Source organism: Cladophialophora immunda, assembly GCF_000835495.1.
Source record: "Cladophialophora immunda strain CBS 83496 unplaced genomic scaffold supercont1.3, whole genome shotgun sequence".
NCBI classification, from domain to species: Eukaryota; Fungi; Ascomycota; class Eurotiomycetes; order Chaetothyriales; family Herpotrichiellaceae; genus Cladophialophora; species Cladophialophora immunda.
Genome location: NW_015622543.1, coordinates 2905225 through 2927777, shown reverse-complemented (window position 1 = coordinate 2927777; position 22553 = coordinate 2905225). Strand labels below are relative to the sequence as shown.

Sequence of the window (22553 nt, the reverse complement as noted above, 5' to 3'; positions counted from 1 at the left end):
TGGACTCGTACTGGGGGTTTTCTTCGACGATGTGCTCAAGGGTCAACATTGATCGTCAGTCTGACTAGCGATATCTCTCACACAAAAAGTAGCGTTTCGAAGAGACTGCACCAGAGAATACATCCGAGAAAAACGCCGGACCCTGACCCCCAGAGGCTACGATACAACACCTCGAGATCTTCCGGACTGTCATGGTTGAATAGTGGTATTTCTATGGCTTCTCAATCTGGCAAACCTTCAGCCATCTGGCGACCTGCGGTGATGATCACAAATCCGCTCTGACTAGAGGATATCCCTTTTTCCCTCAGCTTGGACGAGCAGAGCTTGCCGTGCCCGTTGCGACCCTGTTTATGCTACATTCCCGACGGCTTAGCATTTCCCCCTTTTTCGCCTTCGATCCAGGATCTGCCCTTGTTGAGTTGTTCCTCGGTCACCATCGGACTTAAACGCTTGTCGTCGGCAGGATGGAGGTCTTGTCAGTCAGGCATGGTGGATAGGACTACCAGTAGGATCGTCGGAAGGACAATGCTGGGACGCAAAGGCCCGTTCATGCTGATGTTTGGCCGTCAGTGAAAAAGGTTGGCGGAGGCGGGCGCAACAGAGTCATCCGACACATCCTTGCGTAACAATGTCAAATGGATACCTTGTTGAGACATTGCCTCCTAACGCAGCCAGTCTGTTCCGTCGGCATCAATGTCCCTCGAGTTTGCATTCACCTAGACGACGTCGTTGGACCCAGGACACTTCCCGAGAATAGGGTTCGGAGGTTGGACTGGAGGTCTCGTTGGCTGCATATCTGAGCAGATGACCACCATCGGCCAAGTTTCTCGAAGGACCTGCGAAGTTGACGTGGTCCGTCTACCCGCGATGCGATGCACTGCCGGAAGCGAAGGTGTTTCGAGCTGTCTTCAGCTGCCTTGAACAAGCAGAAGTGGCGAAGAGACTGCGGCTCGACAACCTCGTTAGGCCCAAGGAAATTGGGCGACCAGCGGAGAGGATGGATACACAGCATGAACAAACTTCAATTAGAGGAGTGTTTTGATCACATGGCCCGCAGCCCGTCTCAAAAGCTCAAGGACCAGAGGGACAGGGTCCTCAATGCATGACCTGGGCATCTCTCGGGCAGACATGCGTGCAGAAGGGTGATTCACAGCCTGTGCAACTTAGATGAGGTGGATGCCTTTCGGCCTCGCATCCCCGAGAAGACCTTCGGGAGATGCTGAGTCGGCCAGGATTTCGAACGTTGGTAAGCTGATAATCCAACGAACCCAGGGCCGAGGCCGGCCTCTGCGGGGATATCTATTTACATTTTCCCAGAAACGCGTGTGGCCTCCTAGCTCGGGGTTGGTGGGACTCGTATCTGCCAGCTCTTTTGCTTGTACGCGCCGCAGGGCGGAGCCAAAGGTTGGGTGGCGGTATTGTGAGGGACGTCCAAGAGAGTTGAAACCAGGCTAAGGGGGGATCTGGTGTGCATGGACTCGAGTCTGGGTAACACGGATGGCTTCCGAATTGATGCCCTGGAAGGTGGAAGCGAAGTCTTCTCCCCGAAGAAGCAGCAGATGTGAAGAAGTCGAGCTGATATCTTGCAACGACCGCAGAGATTCTGGCATTTTCCCGCCGCCCACCGTGCGAACAGCTTCGGGCAGCATCGATCAGATGTTGGACCAATGACAAGACGCCCGGCGGCTCCGTTGCGAGTGTTATATCGCCAGTGAAAGTCTAAGCGAGGCCCATCCTTGGGCAAGAATTGGTGGAATCATGCCAGGATGACTAGTTGTAGATGCAACAAGAGTTCGCAGATTTTTGCACGTCGAGACCATTAGGCTATCCTCGGCAATTGTTCTTGTCCTGCGTAGAATCCCGTCCGGTTACACAGCATCGATGGCGTTGGAGGCCGTCTGTGTTTCATGAGAAGAGGGACTATGCACATAGTCAGTGAAGGTGCCTCACGAAAATTCCCTCGAGATGAAGCCCTGGTCGCTCGCCGCCGTCAGCCCACGTGTTTGTTGCCCCTTTGGCGGAACAGACTAGAATGACCAGCTATAGTTTCATCCTCGCATGGACGGAGGCAAAATAGTGGGTGAGCCATCTACTTGCCGTATGCAGGCTCCAAAATGGGCTTGGAGGTCTGCCGCTATCAGCATTGTTTTTGGGAGTGTGGGAAGAAGAGAGAGGGGCAAGGATGGAGGAAAGAAACAAGAGGCGTTGTGTCACCACCCAACAGCAGGCAGCGTCATGACCAGTAGTAGCAGTAGCACCTAGCGTAGCAGGCATAACAAGTCTGTGGTGGCAAGCAAGGCAACACCGCAGCTGTCCGCATGTCCTCGCGTGTTCTGTGTAGGGACGTAGAGTACGTCAAACTTGGTCCCAGCAATATGGATAGATGGAAACGCGTGGATGATGTGGGTGATGACGATGGAAGTCGAGGGAAACGTCAGAGCAAAGCACTGGCGTCGCTACCCGGTGTGTCAGACATGTGCAATACTTGGCTTGGTAATTTTCCTTTCCCCCTCCTTTTCGGCCCCCCAGTCAGTCAACCAGTTAGTCAATGGGTAGAATGCGGGATACTCCATTTGTATTGGCACTGGCATTGGCATGATGGAGGGGCAAAGCCTTGATCTGAAACATGTGGCAGTGAGGCCATTCGTATATCGGGTAGTCGCTCACTGTTTGCTTGGTTTCGTGAATTCGGCATGGAAGTTCGGGGCCTAGACCTAGATTACTTGGGGATCTGCTCATACGCGAGTAGTAGTCGCGAGTCGCGAGTTCCTCCCATGCACTTCTTTTTTCTTTCTCCTGTCGATCGTATCTATCGAAGTATTCGCTACGAATCGGTACCTGGGTACCTACGTGAGATCATCACTGCTAGTTAACAGCATTAACGGCACCACGTACGGGACGGTACTTGTGGATACTTGATAGGGCCCGTTACACTGAAAGTTTCCGGCAAACCACGGGCCGGAAGTTCACCTCCGGTCTAGAATCTGACGGGTTTCTTGGTTGACACTCCTCTTTCTGGTCATGTCCTTGCTCGTTACGGTACTGCAGAGCACAATACCGTATAGGTGCGGCCTTGATCTCATGTGCCTACGACAAAGGTCCTCATTGCCGCGTACTGGATAGGTACCGAGTACATGGTAGTACACGTTGCAGTCAGTCGGGCCAGACCTCATGCAGGGTGAGCAGGGTGAGCAGGCTTCGAGAAATTTCGCAGTTCTTTGCCTTGCAGGTCATCCCCGCCGGACTCACTTTCGCCTTGTCCGGCAAGAGAGAAGTCCGTTAGCAACAAAGATGCAGAACCTGAAACGCAAACAACTAAAATGCAACTATGCAATGCAATGCACTGCGTGTATGCATGGCTTTTTGGTTCATCAGAAAAAGTCCGCAGTTGTATGATTCGTTCCAATCGTCACATTACAAGTTGAGGTAAGGCAAAGCAAGGGAGGCAAAGAGGGGCGTTTCTCCCTCTGCCACAGTCTCTCGCTGCTAACTAACACATGTCAAGAAGTCTAGAAGGGTAAGACAAAGAGGGGTGGCAAATAATAACAAAGAAGACGGGGGCCTTTTGGTGTGTGGTATCGCGCGGCAAGCTCCAGCTTTCCTCTTTTCCCTTGCTCTTCTCCAAGCTCCAAATCCCAAGCCGACCCTCCAAGAGACTCCAAGAAGGGGGCCCAACAGAACGCGCAAACAAATGAGTGGCAGGTCGTGATCGAACCACGTCTCAACGTGCGATACGTCAGCCACTCAGGAGAGCCGTCAGACCACACTTGCAGCGCGCTCGCCCTTTCCCGGGTCGTACAAGAAACAAATAATAATTGAGAAAGTGTGTGAGAGAAGGAGTCGAGAACAAAAGCAGAAAGGAGTAAAGGAGACGCGCGAAACCCAATGCCCATGCATGCATCCACACACCTTGGCCACGGCTCCAACAAATCTGCCCTCTTCCCTGCCGTGCCTTTCGTCCTCACAGCGCTTCTAGAGCCTTCGCGATCCGCTCCGGTCCTATTTCGTGTCCTCCCATCTTGCTCTTGGAGTCCGCCATTGGTCTTCGCCCCGCTGGCACCGGCGCATCCCAGCTCCTGCCTCCCTCGGGAGAATCGTCCTCTGACACCTCGCTGGGCGGCGTCGAGCTCTCCGAATCCGTCAAGATCTGGTACTCGGTCACGGTGCTTTCAAAGTCGGGCAGCTCTGCGTCTTTAGCCTGCTGCACCCAGAGCTGCTCGGCCCTTTGCAGCTGGTCGAACCATTCCGACACGGTCATCTCCTTGCCCCGGCAGGTGAGTAGCAGGTCTCCGTATTGCGACAGCCCGGCTCGCGACGCCTTGTGCCTCCAGTCTGGGTGTGCGTCTTCCACCAGGTAGCGCCGTTCGGCAGACAGCGCGTTCATGTAGTTGAAAAATGCACCCTCAGAAACTAGAACAAATCCCTCTCGTATTAGTTCCAACCCCGCTGCTTCGCGTTGACAAACGTTGAGAGGGAAAACCGATTGGACGAGGAGGACAAGGGCTTCGTTGTCAGGTAGGAGAAATGGGAAACAACTTACACGACCCAGGCATGCCTGGCAGAGGAATCAATCGGTCGAACCGCTCGTCCAGGAGTTCTTGTAATCTGAGGTACGAGGCGTAGACAATAGAGGTTGATTCTTGTAGAGTCCAGAGAGCGTCTTGGACGGCCTCCGGCAGTTGCATCAGCATTGAGGCTGGCAGTGCCGCAACATGAGAGACGTTGCTGGGGTCGTGTGAATGGGGAGGCTCCAGGAAGAGAGCATCAGCAATTGAAGTGGGCTTCATGGTGATTGTAAAGACTCGAGAGTGGCTTTGGCAAGGATCCAATGCCGGCAGGGTTGGAAGATGTTGGGACTCGAGGGCCGGAGAGCAAGAGTGAGTTGGTTGTCGAGAGGGGAGGAGCAACTTTGAGGAGGATCCAAGTCAGTATATATGCATTTGGGCTTCGCAATACGTCTTGGATGCCGGTGGAGCGAATACTTTGAATGGTGTAGTCAGATCAGGCCACGAATGTTTTTATATGCACCAAGCATCCAGCCCGTATAGAGCCATGACAGACTGGGTAGTGGTACAGGGGCGGCTGCTGTGATTGGACCGGAAGGCTGCATCTGGACGTGGAAACTCCATATCGTCAAATACTCCAACGAACCCAACTGAATGTGCTCAATAGAATCACTCCCCGTAGCCTGCATTGGCTGGAGACAAGGAATCGACGAATGTGACGTAAGTCAGTGATACAACAACAAAGAACATGTTTCCTTTCTTTCTTAGAGCCTGATCTTGGCCACGGCGGATGTTGGAACGCGCATCAATCACCTCGTGACCTTTCCCTCAGACATCTCCGATCTGGCATGGAGGGCGTTGACAGAGTGCCACCACATAATTCCAACCACACCTGGGTAGCTGATCCGCAAGCACCGCGTGGGCCATGGAGAAATCCGTATCAAGAAAAACCATAATGTGACGCCAGTTCTATTCAACTTTTCCTACCGATAAGGAGAGTCGCGACAATGGAAAAGCCGCGCTGGAGTGGGGGTGACATGTGTCCCTCCGTCATGGTCATATCTTCCACGAAAGCCGCCAAAACCCCCAGGGTAAATCTTCGGCGCTGTCCTAAAAACAATACGTCAATGGGGAGACAACGTCGCAACGTTGCTGTCAACGTCGATTTCACAATTTACTGAATTCTGCACGACCGATCAGCGATCACACAGTCAAGGGTTCCAAAATGATCAACATCACATACCGTTGAATGAGGTGCACCCCGGAGGCTGTCTCGACGACACCACTCAGCTCGCCCGGCTGCAGGGCAAATGCTGCATCCTCAAACTCCTTCTGCATCTGTCCTTTGCCGAAGAAACCCAGGTCGCCACGCTTCCGAGCACTGCTGCAGTCCGACTCGGAGACGGCCAGGTCGCCCAGGGTCTTCTCCCCAGAGCGGATTTGGTCCTCGTAACCCTTCAACATTTGGATCGCCTCTTCTTTTGAGCGGGTAATGTTGGTCTCCCTCCAGCTTGAGGGACGCCGGCTATCTATGTGCTTGACCAGGAGATGGGCTGCACGGATCTTCCCTTCACTGGCAGCTCCATCGATGCGGGCGTTGGCCGACGAGCTGTGATGCTGCGCCATGTAGACCTTGAGCTTGTCGGTATCGGCATTTTCAGGGGGCTCCCATCTCGACTCGTGCGTCTTCTGGTTGAAGTAGTAGGGCAGATTCTTGGAGTTGGAGTGGCGGACCTCCCAATCAGGGGGCAGGCCAGTATCAGTCTCAGTCTATTGTGAGGAGTATCAGTAGGGATTGGTTTTCACGGGTGGTAGGGTTCAACGGGCGTGCGCCTCACGTACCATGGCTTTCTGATGCGGTTCCGCTAATGCAGTACTGTCCGTGGAAGGAGGTCTTTGTCACGGTGCCGATCCTGTAGATGAATGCACTGGAGGGGAGATGAGTTATTGTTGGGATGCCCCAGTTGGTTTTTGGTTTCTGGTGTTGCTCGCAATCGAGGGCGCGACCGAGGTGGGGCAGTGGATTTGTCGTTCGTCAGCAGGTCAATAATGTCAACGAAGAAATGAGCCCGTGAGGGAGGGTAGCATAGGGCTGGAAAGCGGCTAAATGGACAGGAACAGGAGCCTGACTGGCTGGTCTCATGCGGTCTGGATGGTCATAGGTTCACTGGTCGAGCCAGTACGTGTGTGGGTGTAGAAGAGGTAAGACAAGACAGAGCAGCTGGGCAAGTCCTCGAAGAACCCAAAGATCACAGGACCAGCTAGGAATCTATCAGGTACCTGATTAGTGAATGATCAAGGAACTTGCCAGAGAATTAACAACAGTCACTGGGGGCGGCAGCGTCACACAGTATTCTTCTAGGTGTGGTAAGTTTGTTTGGGGGGGAAATGGTCTGACTTTGGCCAGGTAACTGCACAGGCACGGAGCACGGTGAACTTCGAGGGAAATTGCGGGGAGCAAGATTTCGTGCACTTTGCTGTCACTTCTTCGAAAACACCACCTGCAGCCATCTCGCCATCCGCCCTCTGAACGCGTTGAGTCACCTTGACGGTCTGTCAGTAATACAGTAGCAGTAATTTACTCACGCCTCAACTTTTGCCCTTCCTCTCTACTGTCCGCATAATTACTCAGCAAGAATATCCAACCACCTTTCGCGCTCTCAGTGTACCTACATCGAGGCCAACACCCAGCGCGCATTTATTCTGAGGAATACCACTTTCAGAATCGCGGACTCATATCGCTCCATCTCCTCGCGTGTCTCTTCAAACCTCACGTATTCAACATGTCTGCTCTGTCTGCTGCAGCCTCCCCGTCTCCAAGCGAGGGCGAGAGCAAGCGTGGCGAGGTCTCGTACAGATTTTGTCAGGAATGGTAAGCCTACGAACTCCCCTCAGAGTCGTTTTCTGACCCGTCTATTACAGCTCGAACCTCTTGTACCCAAAGGAAGACCGTGCGACATCCACCCTCCTGTATATCTGCAAAGCATGCCATGCGACTTCGCAGCACGACTCGGCCTGTACCTACCGCCAACAACTTGGTGCAAATGTTCAAGAGACGGCAGGAACAACCGCTGATGTTTCACACGATCCAACGGTGGGTTCTGCTTTCTCTGAGCTGCCACCTCTCTGTACCCTTTGTGGGGAGCCGTTGAGATGCAACACATGCGGCGCCATCTAGCAGGGGACAGCCTAGGGGAGTTCAGAAGACTTTGACATCAGGTCTCTTGAGTTCTCCCCTTTTCCCCGGGTCTAGTCTGAGATTCTGAGACATTTGGCTGACGGCTTGCTTTACACTTTGTACAGCTTCCTCGAGCACCCAAAAAATGTCCAAAATGCCGGGAGACGGAAGCAGTTTATTTTCAGTCGCAGCAGCGTGCCGCAGATACGGGCATGGTAAGTACTTGTCTCGTGAGCCTCCGCCTCAGGTTTCTGACTGGAACATAGAAACTGTATTATGTTTGCACCTCCTGCAATCACGTCTATACTGTCGTTTGAGCGAGGTGTTGGGGGGGCGGGACGAATTGGTATATCATGGTCATGATACCCATGCATTCAAGGCGTTCTTTTGGGAGAATGGACTGGAACGATGTTTACGAGAGATCGACGGATACGACGAGCCAGAAGAAAGGTCTAAATGGGCCAGCGCCGACGCACGCACAAAAACGAACTCGACATCGAGTATTTTGGTGTTGACATTTTGTTCCTCCGGCTGTTTGTACAAGAATTCTTATCAGACATGGCGAGGGGTATCCATCCTTCAGCTTTACTCAAGCATGCAGTCGCACTCAGCGGGTGAATTATACGTGCATCGGTGCCAATGACAAGATCTTTGACCACTTTTTATCACGTAGTTCCGCTCCCACTATACTCGACAGCCTCGTCCCAATGGGATCGCCGTTCTTGTTGATGAGGACACAGGCATTGTCGTCGAAACGTATTAGACTCCCATCTTTCCTGCGCTCCTCCTTCCTCGCTCTCACAACCACCGCGTGTCGAATATCCCCTCTTCGTACTTTGTTGGCGATACTCAAACTCGATCCGCCGGGGGTCTCGGCGCCGAAGGACTTTTGCTTCTGAACAACGACGATGATCCTATCCCCTGAAACCAGACAGAAGGGTCAGCAAAGAGGGGATACAGGGCGCTGGCGGTGCTTCTATCGTACCTATCCTCGCAGCCTGTTTCTTTTTCCTCATAACCGCGACGCACTCGACAATGGCAGCCCCGGAGTTGTCGATGCAATTAAGCATCGTCTGGCGTCAATCATCATCAGCAACAGACACAGGTATCGTAGCTAGCTGCAAGGGAAATTCACCTTCAGTTGTATCATCGTAGCAGCATAATGCGCGCTATCGTAAAATAGGACGCAGGATCGAAAGTTGTAGCTGCGACTCCAAAACGAGGGATAAGTCTAGCTGCAGGCAAACTGTGAAGTGGATTGCGGTTCAATTGGGTCCGCCAGTGCGTGCTAGGTGAGGATGGCCGCCTCGGCGCATGCTTTTCGTGGCTGATCGAAACGCACGCACGGCACACCAACCAAACAGAGCGGTCGTCTACCCTGATTTCGTTAAGCTCGTCACCCTCCGTGGTTGTCCAGCCGCTGCCGCCGACGTTTCCCCCTCTGCAAACCCTCGAAAGTCACCCTTCCATCGCCCTTCACTTGACTTCCCTCTTTTACAAGGTGAAGCAAGCTGAAAGTCTCTCTCTCTATTTCTCAGCTTGGGAGATAATTCATGCACGACTGAGGTGCCTAATTAGCCGGACCAATATGTCGCAACGTGTACACATTCTCTTTACTATTGTTCCACTCATTTTCGCCTCACTCAGGCTGGCCGGATTCCAGACCGCGTTCCAGGTGTCGAATTGACGATTCAGCCCCTTCCGCTCCTTCCAAACCGCCCTCTGCCAGATCACATACATACATACATACATACATATCCCCAGTACCTTCCCGCCCCAACCTTTCATATCGTCATATGTTCATGAAAGATTTCGAGTCTCGGTTGTCGGGCGCCCATTGTACACGCGACCATGGCTCGGGGGAAGGGCGCCGCAGAGCCCGAAAAGACTCAACGGCTTTCCCTTGCTGAGCTGGCCGCCCATGACGACGTGTGCTCAGACGTCATGATAGATAATGTCAGTGATACTGGATATCATGAGGAGATCTGTCGTGCTGACACGCAGCAGGCTTATTACAAGTCAAGAATCAGAAAGAACCGCACTAAACACATCCCAATCCGCGGCATCAAGGAAGACGAAGTCCCTCGGATCTTATTGCACAAGGTTATTGTCGACAAAGATGTGAAGGGCGCAGAGAAGGCTCTTCTCGCGCTTCCAGGATTGAAGAGATACAAAAAGAGTTTACGCACCAAAGGTGAACAGGAACATTTCTTGAACCACTTGAGAAAGTACATTGATATGTACCAAACCGATTGTGCTTGGGAGGTGTCTACAACTAATCGCTACACTATCACCACCTACGAGGCGGCCGTCACAGCCAGGAGACGCATCAGACAGGGAGACACGATCAAATATCTTACCGGCACACTAGTCCCTCTGACCACCGAGGAGTCGGCTGACTTGGACTTGACGAATCGCAACTTTAGCATCGTCGTTTCCAGTCGCAAGAAAAATTCTTCCATCTTTTTGGGTCCCGCTCGCTTCGCCAACCATGACTGCGATGCAAATGGGCGTCTTGTGACGCGTGGAGAAAATGGCATGGAAGTCGTTGCCATGAAGAATATTGAGGTGGGCGACGAGATCACTGTTTCATATGGCGATGACTACTTTGGAGATGGCAATATCGACTGCTTGTGCCATACGTGTGAACAACTCGAGCGGAATGGCTGGACATCCAAGGCTGGCATCCTTGACACTCCTAGTCGCGCCTGCACTCCACTTAATGAACCACAAACAGCTGTCCAACCTCGAGGCCTAAAACGGAAAAGAAACTCAAATCCTTCATACTCTTCTTCCGTACCTCCCCCATCGAAGCATGCCAAAGTCGTCCAGTCGCCGTCCAAATTGCAACATTCTTGGACGCCATCGGACAGTCCAGATGCGGAATTGCCACTACTTCCAATAGAGCGAAAGTCCGAACCGATCGAAAATCTGCGAGCTGTGGTTTCCGAGGTAGCAGCGACACTCTCGCCACCTCATAGTCCTTCCCAGTCAGAAAAACGCGAGTCCGGAAAGTCATCCGTTCAGTTGGACCCAGAGTCTTCGGCTCCGGAAGATAGTATGGATCATGCACTTGAGTCCCGGACGTCGCTTGGCTTATCAAAGGCACAAGCGGATTACAGTGAAAGCAGGAAGGTTGCCAAACTTATAGGCAAGATATCATCGCGTGCTTTGTTGTCCCCAGCACCGACTTCTCCTTCCAGCCATGGTTCTACACTCGAGGCGGGCCCAATGAGCCGGCCAAATGAGGCTCCTCATAACATCGACGCAGTTGTCACAATCAAGGTCGAAACGGTCGAGACAACGAAGATGGAGGAAGATGAGGATACAATTATCGTTATTCCGTCTAGGCGAAACTCTGCACAAACCAGTAACAACGTTCACAAACCGCAAGAGCACCATACTACATCGACCGTGCCTCACGCTATCTCGACTCTGTCCACCACAACAGTCAGTAAAGAGGTCCGTCCTGTCGACTCGTCCAGAGCTGCAGCCACGGAAAATAGTGTGTTACCATCCATAGAACCGATCAATGCCACAACCACCGTGGCCAAATTGACGGTCCACCCAGTGACTGGCACCATCCGCATTGCTGGCGACTACATTCTCACGAGAAAGTTGCTTGCCCAACCACATGATCGGTGGGTGCAATGCCACAACGATAAATGTCTCGGTTTCTTCATTCAACCCAACGGATACCAGACGAGGCGGGAGTGCCCGCGATGCGAGCGCCATAGTATGCTCTATGGATATCCCTGGCCAAAAACAGACCCAGATCCGCGCAAATTGCTTGAGCGCAAGTCTCAGGGCAATGGTCGTGGTAAGAAAAACAACGCTCAGGCAATCGAGTACAGTGCGTACAGACGGAAGGGGAGATGTGGGAAGGGGACGTGGGTGGAAGGTGGAGGAGACCCAGAAGAACGGGTTATGGACCATCGCACGATCCACCGCTTCGTATTGCCCGAGGAGGAGAGAGAGTTGACTCGAAAGGGTCTACTGAAAGAAGCAGAAGTTGCTCGAGCGGCTGGGGACCATGCCTTAGCCATCTTGGAGGCGAGGATGCGCGCAGGTTCCAGCTCTGGGGTCCTCAACCACGGAATGGGAACGGAAAGTGCTACGAGGGACGCAAGCGAGAGTGGGAGTGCCACTCCTGATGAGTTGAGGAGGAGAAGCAATCGCTTTGTCACGAGGCCTGTGGGTGTCTACACAGACAGATTCTAGGCGCAGATGTGGGAACATGTACCCAGGTACAGTGACAGCAAGAGGTAATGTCGACGTCGTCAATGACGTTGTTTGACCTGCAGGAAGAGGGGGAAATACCGAGGGTCTGAAGAATCGAGACGCGGTGGGGAGCTGTGGTCATTATTCTTTGTGGAGAGCAAGGAGGGTGAACCTGTACCCAGAAAGCAGAGAGGAAGATCAGTACATAATGCTGTACCAGAGTTATTCCGGACGTTGGCTGTTGATCACGAGCAATTTGGAGACCATACGAAATCAGCCGAAGATGTTGTGAGAACATAGCTCGACTGTACAAGGTACGGAAAAGCAACATAACGTTGAAGCCTGTAGCACACAGTGCGTCAGGGCCATAGATATTTTCAACACGATCCGCAAAGGGGGTGCCGACGTCAAAAAGGAGCCAATAGCGCCGAGCTGATAACGAAGCCTTATCATTCGCGCTAAAGGATTTGTTCCTCAACCTGGATCTTGTTTCTGCGCGGAGAAGCAGATTGACATCACTCAAAACATGCTTGTAAACCTGCAACCAAATCATTGCTGTCATGATTGGGCAGATAGTGAACGAGCCGGCTCGAGACCCCAGCTGCGTCGTGGCTTGCTGCTCATCGCAAGCCGCCTCGATGCATCCAAGCCTCAAATGGGGCTTCAAACGGATGACTCTAATCGTTGCTTCCTTTCACCTTCTTTGATCAGGCTCAGCGAGGCACATCATTCAGGCTTGAGACTGTGCCTTGCTTGTCAAATATTCTGACTTCTCTTATCTCCCCTTGTCTAAGCCGTTCTCAGAGCTATAGTCCTTCAAACATGCCTGATCCAATGACTCTACAGGAAGAATCAGATCATTTCTCACCATACCGAACAGATGGGAAACTGTATGGCTTCGTCTGCGTAGTCACTGGCGCCAACATGCCAGTTGGAGCTGCCATCGTGACAGAACTGGCCGGTATTCAATCCTCTCCAACCAAAATCAGCTCCCCCAAGACTAACATGGCCACAATACTAGCACATGGAGCAGCCTGTATATACGCATGCACCGCATTTGACCAACCTTCGAGTCTTCAATCGGACCTTTCGAAGCTCTACCCAAACACTCAGGTCATCTCCTACCCTTACTCCATCTCCTCCGAACAAGACACGCTGGTCCTCATTGACGAAGCTCTAAACGCTTGGGGCCGCCTTGACGTCTGGGTCTGTTCCTCTGGGCTTCTGGGCCCGCCTTCAATAGACCAGACGACCCCGCAAGATCTGCAGAAATGCTTCGAGGCCAACAGTCTCGCGCCGTTCTTCGCCTTGAAATACGCGCCCCATGCGATGCAGAAGACCACATCAAAAGGGAACTATCTCAACGCCGCGCCCAAAGATCAGCGGTATGGAAGTATCATTGTGGTGACATCCACGGCGAGCACGTACGGCGGATGTTGGGGTCCGTGCTTCACAATGAGCTGCCATGCTGCACTTGGCGTCGTCCGCTCGGGTGTCGCAGTCCTGAAGGGTACAGGCGTGCGCATCAACGCCATCTCTCCTGGTCAGATCGATGTGGGGGTGAGCCTCAACGAGTTCGGCACAAAAAGTACTTTGATGGGATATAACACTCAATTACCTCCTGCAGCCCTCCAGAGCCCGACGGCGCAGAAAAGCAATATTGGACTCGAAAGGGCCGGAACACCAGCAGAGGTTGGAAGGGTTGCAGGCTTCTTGGCCTCGGGTTTTAGCAGCTACATCACAGGGGCGAACATGGTTGTGGATGGAGGAGCCAGTGTCATGTCTCCGTTGATGGTGCCCATATAGTGATTGACGTGCAACGCAAAATCGAAAGTGGACAAAATTGTGAAAAAGCAAGATCGACTGAGTCTTCTGTTGTCGGTAGCCCTTGAAAAGTAGATACAGTAGGTCGCATTCCCATGGCAGTATTCTCTCAGGCATCATGAGAGAGCCGTCACAATGTTGAGATACTTGATTGTAGGGAGTGACTATCTAACAGTACCTGCACGATGATAGATCGGTCCTGCTAGCGAAAAAAGACTCCCCTGGAGAATGATTTATTCTGGGCACCGTATGATGATGAAGAAGCCATAGAGACAAAGCAGTTCATGATAAGGATTGAGTGCCATCGGTTTACTTTTGACTCCAGCGAAAAGTGGCCGGAGTCCATGAATTGGTTTAACTGTACTCTGTATACACACGGCCCTCGATCCGGGCAAGCTGAGGTGAAGGAGGGAAGAAAACAAGGCTTGGCCACCACCTGCATTCTCAACATCGACACACATAACACCGGCTTACCCAGTACATCAAAGCGTACCTACTTTGGTAAGTATACAAAGGCAGGGATGAAGGAAGCAAGCTCATAAGAGTGGTTGGAGAGAAAATTATACGGGCAGTCCGGAAAACCTGCCCTTCTCGGTTCCGCATTGTTTCTCGATCCTCTATTTGCTCCCCCGAACTTTTTCAACGACTGGATGAATTGGACGATTGAGCTTCCCATAACCAGCACATGTGGTAAGTGGGAGCGATCTAGAAAATGTCTCCTCGATCGAGAGGCGCAAAGAGCGTCGCAGATGCTTTCGGTATGTTCTTCACACTCAGACAGTCACTAATGGCAAAGCTGACACCTCGCTGAAGCATCGCCCTCACTCCACCACGTGTGCTCTTCATGTCTCCAGACTCTATCCAAACGGAATTACGCCTCTGCCGCAACGGCCAAAGCAAGCCTTGAATCCCAGATACCCCCGCCTATCACTCAACTATCGCCGTCGGGACCTGAGGCGTCCCTGTCGCCCCAACCACTTTACACAATCAAAGCCGGGATCGTCCTTTCCCGCCCGCCCCTGATCACACCAGACCCTCATCCCTTTGAGACAGCTTTTCATCTGTATCAGCGCCGCCTCAACGAGCGTCTTGTGTTACCTTTTACGCAGTACTTCTACTACCGCCGCAATACACCTGCATTTGAAAATTGGCGCAAACATCGCCGTGAGCGAGGCGGCGCCGCAACACGCGACATCGGGAAGTACAACGCGTACAGTCCGGAGGCGTGGAATGACGAAGTACTCGTGGGTGACGAGACCGGGAAACCAGAGAAAATACTAGAGCAACTTATCACTGAGGAGGGCAGAGCTGACGAATTCACTGGCCAAGGGGATTCTAGGTTTGCGGGGTTGAGGAGGTTCACGGAGGCAGACGAGAAGAACAACCAGAGGAGCTTGGAGAGGAGGCTGCAGAGGACGTTGTATTTGTTGGTAAAACTGAAGAACAAGGGCGGACAGGCAAAGGAGAAGGACGTGGACAGCGACAGTGAGAAATGGTTGTGGAGGTTTCCCTCTGGTCCGGTTGTTGGGTTTGAAGGGTTGAAAGAGGTGAGCGAACACGAATTTTGCTATTGCTTGGAGTTGTGTTCGACTAGCCTCCGGTTCTTCGTGCGCATGGGTGAAGGTAAAGAGCTAACCGAGATCTTTGACAAATGCAGGCCGCGCAACGCATCCTCTTCAGCTCACTAGGCCCGAACATGAACACCTTTTTCGTCGGCAACCACCCAGTTGGCCACTACGTGGCGCGCTTCTCTTCACCGCGCCCGCGCCCATCTACGCCCCCTTTGTATGTCCCTGGATCCTCAGCCTCTGCAACTTCAGAATCTATAGAACATCCGACCTCTTCAACACCGTTGTCAGCGACGACACAGGTTGAGAAAGCCAGCGACTCGACACCCCTAAAACAAGACCTTGCCGCAACACAGGGCTTAGTCGACGGCGAAAAGACCTTCTTCATGAAAGCGCGGATAATGGCAGGCCAAGCAGACGTCTCCTACTCTACTATCCATGCCAATCCCAGTGAGAAAGGATCAAAAACGTTGACGGATACAAAAGCTGCAGGCGTTGTCAACGGTGAGACTAAGGACAAAAAGGGTGTTGTCGTGGATATGGGGTTGGATGAAATCGAAGACTTCAAATGGTTGAGTAAAGATGAGGTGGAGAAGCATGTGCATCCGGACTACTGGGTCAAGGTGAAGAACATGCTTGTGACACAGTGAGATACAACGGACCTACTCAATACAGGCCCTTGGGAAAGCGCAAAGACCATAAAATCAAGGGAAACCGGAGGCAGAAACAACAATCCCGCGTCTCGAAGACCTACTCTATCCAAACTGCAATGGAACAAAGAGGGCCGGAGCACTGTCTCGTATTGCAAGGGAGCATCCAGAGAGCGCGTAGCAGGAGAAGGGAGAAAAACGCTACGCGCGAAAGGCGAATTTTTCCAAGGCTAGGCCCCTGGCTATAAGGGACGAGCGGGAAGAGAGCAGGCATCCGACAGTCTCCATGTAGTATTCGCAAGTGTATATTGAAAAGGGGAGATCTGTACAAAATAGACGGGCGAAAAGGTGAAGACGAGGCAGCACGATAGCATCTCATCACCTTATTCAATTCAATGTATTCTTGGCCTTCCAACTCGGAAAGGAGGAAGTGAGAAGATATGAGACGAGATAGCCTGTATCTAGGGCATCTATTTCGTCCTTTGCCTCATCTAAGATCCAAAAGACTTGACGCATAACTCTCCAAGACGAATGCCAGTCTCGAGAATGTCCTATTTTGCATCCCCCCCCCCCCCCAAAACAAATGACCAATCCTGGTTGATATCTTCCTGCATAGATTGCCGTATCACCTTTTCTTCCTTCGCCCATGCTAAGTAAGTATTGTCAAAACCTCACAAGCAAATCCACGACCACGCCGCGGTGATCGCTCATCCACACCTTGTCGTCGAAGCGATTCGGCAGGACGCCGTAGCCTTGCACCATTTCCCCGACTTGGTCATAAGATTGTCCCTGTCCCGATCTCGCCGCCTGCTCTCCAGCGTCTTCTCCCTCGTCTTGGCTTGCCTCGACTGGAATTCCCAGATGGACAAAGTCGATCCGTTCCCTGCCCTCGGCGGCGGGATTGGGAGGGAACCCTGTGAACGTGAGTTCGTTCCCGTACGCGTACATTTTGCCGTCCTTGTTGTTGTCCGACCCGACGAGGCGGCGGGTGTCCACGAACCCGGACCCGGGGGCGTTGAGGATCTGGTAGGCGTCTCCGTCCGGGTGGCTGTTCAGATCCCCCGTCAAGAAGGTGAATGTCGGACTGTACTGCGATCGAAGGCGGGAGGCGACCCGGCGGATGAGTTTGGCGGATTCGCGGCGGGATATCTGGCCCTCGTTGTCGAGGTGGGTGTTCATGGCCAGAATGAGCCGGTTGGCTTGTTCGCCCAAGGCCGTTATCGACGTGGTCGAAGTCGAGGGCAGGTGGTCATCTGCAGTGTCGTTGACCAGCACCGACTCCAGCACGGCGCACGTCAAGATGCGGACACTGTCTGCGTCCCAGCCCTTCTTGCCCACTTCGCCGGTCTCGTTCAACCAGACTGTTTCGAAATGGATGCATTTCCACGCGGACTTGCGGAAGAAGATGGGGCTGTACTCTCCTTTGGTTTGGCCGTCGTTGCGGCCCACCCCGACGTAGGTCCAGTCGTTGTCATCACCGCAAGCTTGTGACGACGACGACGACGAGGTATTGGTGTTGAACGTCCGACTGTGCAGGTCCAACAGCTGCTCGTGGAGCACCTCTTGCATGCACACCAGCGTTGACTGGGGAGCGAAGTGTGGGCGCGTGTGGTACTTGAAGTGGCTCGAGAGGTAAGGGAAGCGGTCTGGCCAGAGCTTCTCGCTCTCGTCGGGTGTGTCGGTCGCAAAGCGAATGTTGTGAGTCAAGATCCTGACCGGGAGCACACTAGATAACGACACCTCCTGCGTTGCTACCTCCCCTGGCATGAGTTCTGGTGGGCAAGATGCATCGCCCATTTTGAAGTATTTGGGCAAATTCGCCGGGGAATATGAAGCAGATGAAACTCCAGGAGACGAAGAGATGCCTACAGGACGTAGACTTAGGAAAGACACTCCTGCTTCAATCTATTCTTTTCCCGCAAGCCCTATGACTATTCGTTCTGGGGCGACGAAAAGTGCTATGAAGCGAGGTCGAGGGATCTATTAGGATCGAGTTACAACAGCTAATAAATATAGTTTGCGGGACAAAGACGCTTTGGGGTGACAGGTGCCTCCGTTGTGCTAAGACCTCGCGCGTATCACAACATGAACGGGAATTAGCTTTTCTCTGACATGGCCACGTTTGAGGACGTGACAGAACGGTCAGCGCAAAAAGGGGGATCGTCAACAACAAACACAGCTGAACCTTTGGAAACACAGAGATGCCAGCGAACAAGCATCAGAACCAACGGGAGCGCGATGGGCCGTTGTTGTTTCAAATGACGTCATTTGTAGAAGAATTATATGAATGCAGAGGAAACCTGTAGTCGCCGAGGGCAGCCACATGAGGACCTCAAGCGAAGTAAGTGGTCGAGGGAGAAGGCGGCGAGCGCAGAATAACGTGTGGCATTCTGGGATGGACTAACGAGTCCTCCCCATGCGTGTTTGACATGCACCACAGGGTAAGCAGCGAACAGAGTGCCAGCTCATCCACTGACCATCATGTCAACAAGCCCCCCGGCCTGCAAGTATCTCTGGCTTGTGTACACACGTGTGCCTGTGGATACCATGATAGGGAATAGAATGCAGGCCAGTCGGGGTTCTGCTGTCCTTCATCTCATGAGCCACGTGGGAATCTTCACTGGAGACCAACCTGCCATCAACCTGAGCCTCATACGAGTGACTTCAGGTGCTAACACGAATCTATCTTCCTCTTCCAGCACAGCTGGTGTCTTTGATGGAATTGGTGCATGCCTTACCGTGATTGACCGGCAGCCTTTTCGGGAATCCTCATGCAGTGTCACATAAGGAGGCACGCTCGTCCTTAGCTTGCCTGCCATGGAACCCGGCCACTAGAAATCTGTTTCATCAAAAAGCATGTTGCATAACTTGTCACGATAGCACCGTTTACTCAATGCTGACTTACTATGCGTTTTGGCCTGTAAACCGCTTGCTTTGAGCTCGGTATTGACGGTCGTACCGAAACAGAGTGGTGAGTGTACAGATCATTCGTGAGACAGGCCTCAGGGCGGTTGGGAGTTCCCAGAAGATCACGCCCATATTTTCCTGTAAACATTGGAGACTGCTAGAACTCTTGCGCAGAGCTGAGCCAGTTCTGAAGTGGTATTCGACGGGGTGAGATCATGGACCAAGATGGAGGCCGCGGGACGCAAGGTAAGATTTAGCGAGATGTCGGCTGGACTTGTCAGACCAACTTTTGACAAAGACGCTAAACCCGATTCTGCCGTTGGCGCCCCCGACGCGAAACTGCGCCTTGAGTCCGACAAAGTCCAGTCCACAATGATCCCATACCAACCAGACCCCCATACTTGCTCTTGAGCGCATCGACTCCAGCTCCGCCGCATCTGGTATGTATCACCTTGTTATCCCTGGTTATTCCCAATGTCTCTGTCATGGTTGTGGCGATGGCTCACAAACTCGGTGGCTGGCTTCTAATCGCCCCATCCAAAATGTCCATCTCTCTTCCCAGCCCAGACCTCATCTCAATGTCTCTCGAGATGGCTAATTCTATCACTAGATACGCGTCCAATCCCTGTGGGCCCTTCACTCTGTGTTTTTTGCTGTTCCTTTCGTGAGATGTCGACATGAGCGATACCCCAGACGGTGGAAATGCGGTCGCCGCGCCTGCTGAACCGGCCCCCTCAGCACCCAGCACCGAAGAGTCGATCGCGCAAGGCAAAGAGAGGGCAAAAGAGATCCTCGCCGCGTCTGGCATTGACGTCGTGAGGAAAGATTCGTCGACCGAGGCCAATGGCCACGATGGCAGCCCCAACGCCAATCGAAAGCGCAAGCGCGAAACCCCGATAGATCGTATCCAAGCAGCTGTCTATGTCGACCATGAGTACCACTACAAGGCCCTCTACGCAGAACAGCTAGCCCATCCATTGCTCTCACTAGAGAAAAAACAAGAACTAGCGTTGTATCAGAGCCTCCGACAACGTCGGGACCATGACCCTGGCTCTGTCTTTGGGTACGGCTACGCGGGGTATGGCAATCCCAGGACAGACGAAAAGAATCTCCGCGATCCCATAGTATATCCACGTCAAAGAAGACCCGGCAAGAAAAAGACCTTACCACCTCGAGTGTCACGGAAAGAGCTCAGCATCCAAGCGGAACAAAGCGAAGAGCTGGTGCCCATCCGGCTTGACATCGACTGGGGCAAAATCAAATTGCGGGATACCTTCACCTGGAACCTCCACGACCGAACGACCTCCGTTGACTATTTCGCCGAGAAGTTGGTCGAAGACTTCGGCCTCGAAGTTCAGAACTGTCGGCCCCTCGTTCAAGCGGTCGCAACCCATATGCGCGAGCAGATAATCGACTATTGTCCTCAGATCTATGCAGATGACGAGTCGTGGGAGCCGTCCCTGCCATACTTTGCCTATAAAAATGATGAAATGCGTATTTTGGTCAAGCTCAACATCACTATAGGCCAAAACACACTCATCGACCAGTTCGAGTGGGAAATCAACAATCCATTCAACTCTCCCGAAGAGTTTGCACGGCAAATGACGACCGATTTATCCCTAGCTGGAGAGTTCACCACTGCGATTGCACACTCCATACGTGAGCAATGTCAATTGTTTTCGAAATCCTTACACATTACGGGACACCCATTCGATGGCCGGCTGATAGAAGATCCGGACCTGAGAGAAAACCTCTTGCCATCACCTTTCCCAACCACGTTTCGTCCTTATCAAGCAGCCAAGGACTATGGACCATATCTGTACGAACTCAACGAAGCGGACCTGGAGCGGACTGAGCTCTCCATATCTCGTGAACAGAGGCGGCAGAAACGTTCAACGAATCGTCGTGGGGGTCCTGCTTTACCAGATCTCAAGGACCGCCAACGCACAATCCGGTCGCTTATTGTTTCATCTGTCATTCCCGGGGCTGCTCTGAGCATGGAGGAGAGTCGAATATTCAGAATTACCAAGGCGAGCCGGAAGTCAGCACGCGGGCAGCGAGACGGGTTCGAAGATTCCGACGAATCAGATAGTGAAGATTCGGCACCTGATTCACCAGCTATTCCGACTCACTTGTTACAACAAGGCACTGCCCGTACTAGAGGTATTAGGAATGCCGCGCTGTCGGCCACCGCTGGCATCAGATCGAATCTGAGCGGCTTTGCATCGGTGAGATCTGCAACACCGGAGTCGATTGCGCCTACACATCACGATGGCCGAGCTTCTGCTAGGAAGAGGGACTACAAGGAAGAGAGCGACGAAGAATCTACTTCGGGCAAACTGATTGTGGTATTGAAAGTGGGAAAAGCTAAGCTTCGAGAGTGGATGCGATCCCAACGAGCCAAGGACAGGGCGGCTCATGTCTCTAATATGTCGAATCAAGGCAGCCCACGACCTGGCAGCCACTCCCGATCTGTTTCCGCAGCTCCGTTGAATCTCGCAGGCATGCCGCCTCCGCCATCACCAGTCCCAGCAGCTGCAGATATCCCAGGTGCCGTTGATGCAACGCCGAGTCCGATCAATCCTCCCGTAAGTTCCCTCACCTCCGCTAGACTTGGATTTGTACTTACATTCTCTCCCCTAGCCCCCGCCGCCTGACTGGCTTCTTCGAGATCTAGAACGATTGCGGAAGACGTACCCCAATGACCGCTTCGAGGCTCTCATGAAGCACACAGCGATTGACCCAAAGACTCAGAAGCTTGTTGCCCCCAACGAGACGAATCACTCTTTTCCGCATAAATACGTCCCACGTATCAGATGCTCTGACTGTCTTGTATGTTCCCTCACCGTTTGGTAGTCTCTCTTGTCTGTCGAGCAGCCATTTTCATTTGGAATCCCAGCATTGATAGGAACTGACCGTGATCCACAGGGCAAAGTCTACCTACCTGGCGAAGGTCTCAGCGCTACAAATTTTGAGTCTCATCTCAAGAACCGCATCCACAGATCCAATGTGGACGATCGGCTAGCGAAGGGATCATGATCTACTCACAACATTTATTATTGCATCACACGCGGCTTCAAATGGTCCAACCCTGACACATCATATCTAAGTGCACCCAAACCTAAGCACTCTACGAAACTTTCCCTGCTACGAGGCTGAGGTCACGTGGAGCACGTCACTCCCTTTTGGTTACACACATTCTGTTCGTTGGACGCTTCCTCGAAGTCGAGGAATTCAACACCGAGGAAGCAGTACACAGAAACGAGGGTGATGCTTCGAGGCAGCACCACATTGCCATGCTGTTAAGATTTTGATCAGAGGTCTGCAGACTGCATCCTCATACTGATCGGAAATAGCCGGCGCATCCCTGTTAAAGTGATACCTGAGGCTGACTGGGCGCGGGAAGACCATTGTCGGAACTAGGGACAAAGAAACGAAGCTACGCGATGATAGAGACTTTGTGAAGCAAGCCGTTGGATGTGCATTCAAAGACATTCCATAAGTTACTTCTGTTCTGTCCTGCGATATGCGCGGCGAGAGTGCAGCGGTACTGTAGATTTAGAGAAACCTTGGATGCTGTTTCTCAACGGGCTGCCTTATCAATTTGAATACTTCGAATTATAGAAAATCGTTCTGTCACTGACTATAGCTGTCGTGGAAGGAAGGGCATTCCCCTGGTCGTGTGATCTTGGAAGACTCA

At 52.5% G+C, this 22553-nt stretch overlaps 8 protein-coding genes across 9 annotated transcripts; 4 read left to right on the top strand and 4 right to left on the bottom strand.

Moving 5' to 3' along the window:
- Positions 1-3961: 3961 nt before the first annotated feature.
- On the bottom strand, positions 3962-4787 carry PV07_05460 (uncharacterized protein; the record flags this gene model as incomplete). Its single annotated transcript, XM_016392360.1, has 2 exons — positions 3962-4410; positions 4541-4787. 2 exons carry the CDS (start codon positions 4785-4787, stop codon positions 3962-3964), a joined length of 696 nt encoding a protein of 231 aa, XP_016249879.1.
- Positions 4788-5679: 892 nt separating this feature from the next.
- Positions 5680-6350, bottom strand: PV07_05459 (uncharacterized protein; the record flags this gene model as incomplete). The annotated part of the gene is made up of 3 exons (XM_016392359.1): positions 5680-5689; positions 5749-6275; positions 6348-6350. 3 exons carry the CDS (start codon positions 6348-6350, stop codon positions 5680-5682), a joined length of 540 nt encoding a protein of 179 aa, XP_016249878.1.
- Positions 6351-8121: 1771 nt separating this feature from the next.
- Positions 8122-9107, bottom strand: PV07_05458. Of its 2 annotated transcripts, XM_016392357.1 has the most exons (3): positions 8819-9107; positions 8669-8756; positions 8122-8604 (listed from the first exon to the last, which is right to left on the bottom strand). In XM_016392357.1, exons 1-3 carry the CDS (start codon positions 8831-8833, stop codon positions 8303-8305), a joined length of 405 nt encoding a protein of 134 aa, XP_016249876.1. In that variant the 5' UTR covers positions 8834-9107; the 3' UTR covers positions 8122-8302. The 2 variants fall into 2 exon arrangements, with proteins under 2 accessions (XP_016249876.1, XP_016249877.1); XM_016392358.1 differs by having other exon boundaries at positions 8669-9107.
- A 26-nt stretch (positions 9108-9133) lies between these two features.
- On the top strand, positions 9134-12348 carry PV07_05457 (uncharacterized protein). Its single transcript, XM_016392356.1, has 2 exons — positions 9134-9639; positions 9691-12348. Exons 1-2 carry the CDS (start codon positions 9535-9537, stop codon positions 11902-11904), a joined length of 2319 nt encoding a protein of 772 aa, XP_016249875.1. The 5' UTR covers positions 9134-9534; the 3' UTR covers positions 11905-12348.
- Positions 12349-12494: 146 nt separating this feature from the next.
- Positions 12495-13842, top strand: PV07_05456 (uncharacterized protein). Its single transcript, XM_016392355.1, has 2 exons — positions 12495-12865; positions 12926-13842. The coding sequence occupies exons 1-2, from the start codon at positions 12727-12729 to the stop codon at positions 13708-13710; spliced, it is 924 nt and encodes a 307-aa protein (XP_016249874.1). The 5' UTR covers positions 12495-12726; the 3' UTR covers positions 13711-13842.
- Positions 13843-14383: 541 nt separating this feature from the next.
- PV07_05455 (uncharacterized protein) lies at positions 14384-16460 on the top strand. The gene is made up of 3 exons (XM_016392354.1): positions 14384-14486; positions 14542-15275; positions 15386-16460. The coding sequence occupies exons 1-3, from the start codon at positions 14441-14443 to the stop codon at positions 15944-15946; spliced, it is 1341 nt and encodes a 446-aa protein (XP_016249873.1). The 5' UTR covers positions 14384-14440; the 3' UTR covers positions 15947-16460.
- Positions 16461-16532: 72 nt separating this feature from the next.
- PV07_05454 (uncharacterized protein) lies at positions 16533-17787 on the bottom strand. The gene has a single exon (XM_016392353.1). The coding sequence runs from the start codon at positions 17741-17743 to the stop codon at positions 16610-16612; it is 1134 nt and encodes a 377-aa protein (XP_016249872.1). The 5' UTR covers positions 17744-17787; the 3' UTR covers positions 16533-16609.
- A 1452-nt stretch (positions 17788-19239) lies between these two features.
- PV07_05453 (uncharacterized protein) lies at positions 19240-22518 on the top strand. The gene is made up of 4 exons (XM_016392352.1): positions 19240-19293; positions 19464-21441; positions 21497-21685; positions 21782-22518. The coding sequence occupies exons 2-4, from the start codon at positions 19531-19533 to the stop codon at positions 21890-21892; spliced, it is 2211 nt and encodes a 736-aa protein (XP_016249871.1). The 5' UTR covers positions 19240-19293; positions 19464-19530; the 3' UTR covers positions 21893-22518.
- Positions 22519-22553: the final 35 nt, after the last annotated feature.

Coding starts and splice junctions, on each gene's coding strand:
- PV07_05455 (XM_016392354.1), top strand. CDS start 14,441: ATGTCTCCTCGATCGAGAGGCGCAAAGAGCGTCGCAGATGCTTTCG. Junction 14,487..14,541: donor GAGCGTCGCAGATGCTTTCG/GTATGTTCTTCA, acceptor ACCTCGCTGAAG/CATCGCCCTCACTCCACCAC. Junction 15,276..15,385: donor GGTTTGAAGGGTTGAAAGAG/GTGAGCGAACAC, acceptor TGACAAATGCAG/GCCGCGCAACGCATCCTCTT.
- PV07_05456 (XM_016392355.1), top strand. CDS start 12,727: ATGCCTGATCCAATGACTCTACAGGAAGAATCAGATCATTTCTCACCA. Junction 12,866..12,925: donor CATCGTGACAGAACTGGCCG/GTATTCAATCCT, acceptor CCACAATACTAG/CACATGGAGCAGCCTGTATA.
- PV07_05458 (XM_016392357.1), bottom strand. Junction 8,605..8,668: donor GAAACAGGCTGCGAGGATAG/GTACGATAGAAG, acceptor GTCTGGTTTCAG/GGGATAGGATCATCGTCGTT.
- PV07_05454 (XM_016392353.1), bottom strand. CDS start 17,743: ATGGGCGATGCATCTTGCCCACCAGAACTCATGCCAGGGGAGGTAGCA.
- PV07_05453 (XM_016392352.1), top strand. CDS start 19,531: ATGAGCGATACCCCAGACGGTGGAAATGCGGTCGCCGCGCCTGCTGAA. Junction 21,442..21,496: donor CGAGTCCGATCAATCCTCCC/GTAAGTTCCCTC, acceptor TCTCTCCCCTAG/CCCCCGCCGCCTGACTGGCT. Junction 21,686..21,781: donor TCAGATGCTCTGACTGTCTT/GTATGTTCCCTC, acceptor CGTGATCCACAG/GGCAAAGTCTACCTACCTGG.
- PV07_05457 (XM_016392356.1), top strand. CDS start 9,535: ATGGCTCGGGGGAAGGGCGCCGCAGAGCCCGAAAAGACTCAACGGCTT. Junction 9,640..9,690: donor CAGACGTCATGATAGATAAT/GTCAGTGATACT, acceptor GACACGCAGCAG/GCTTATTACAAGTCAAGAAT.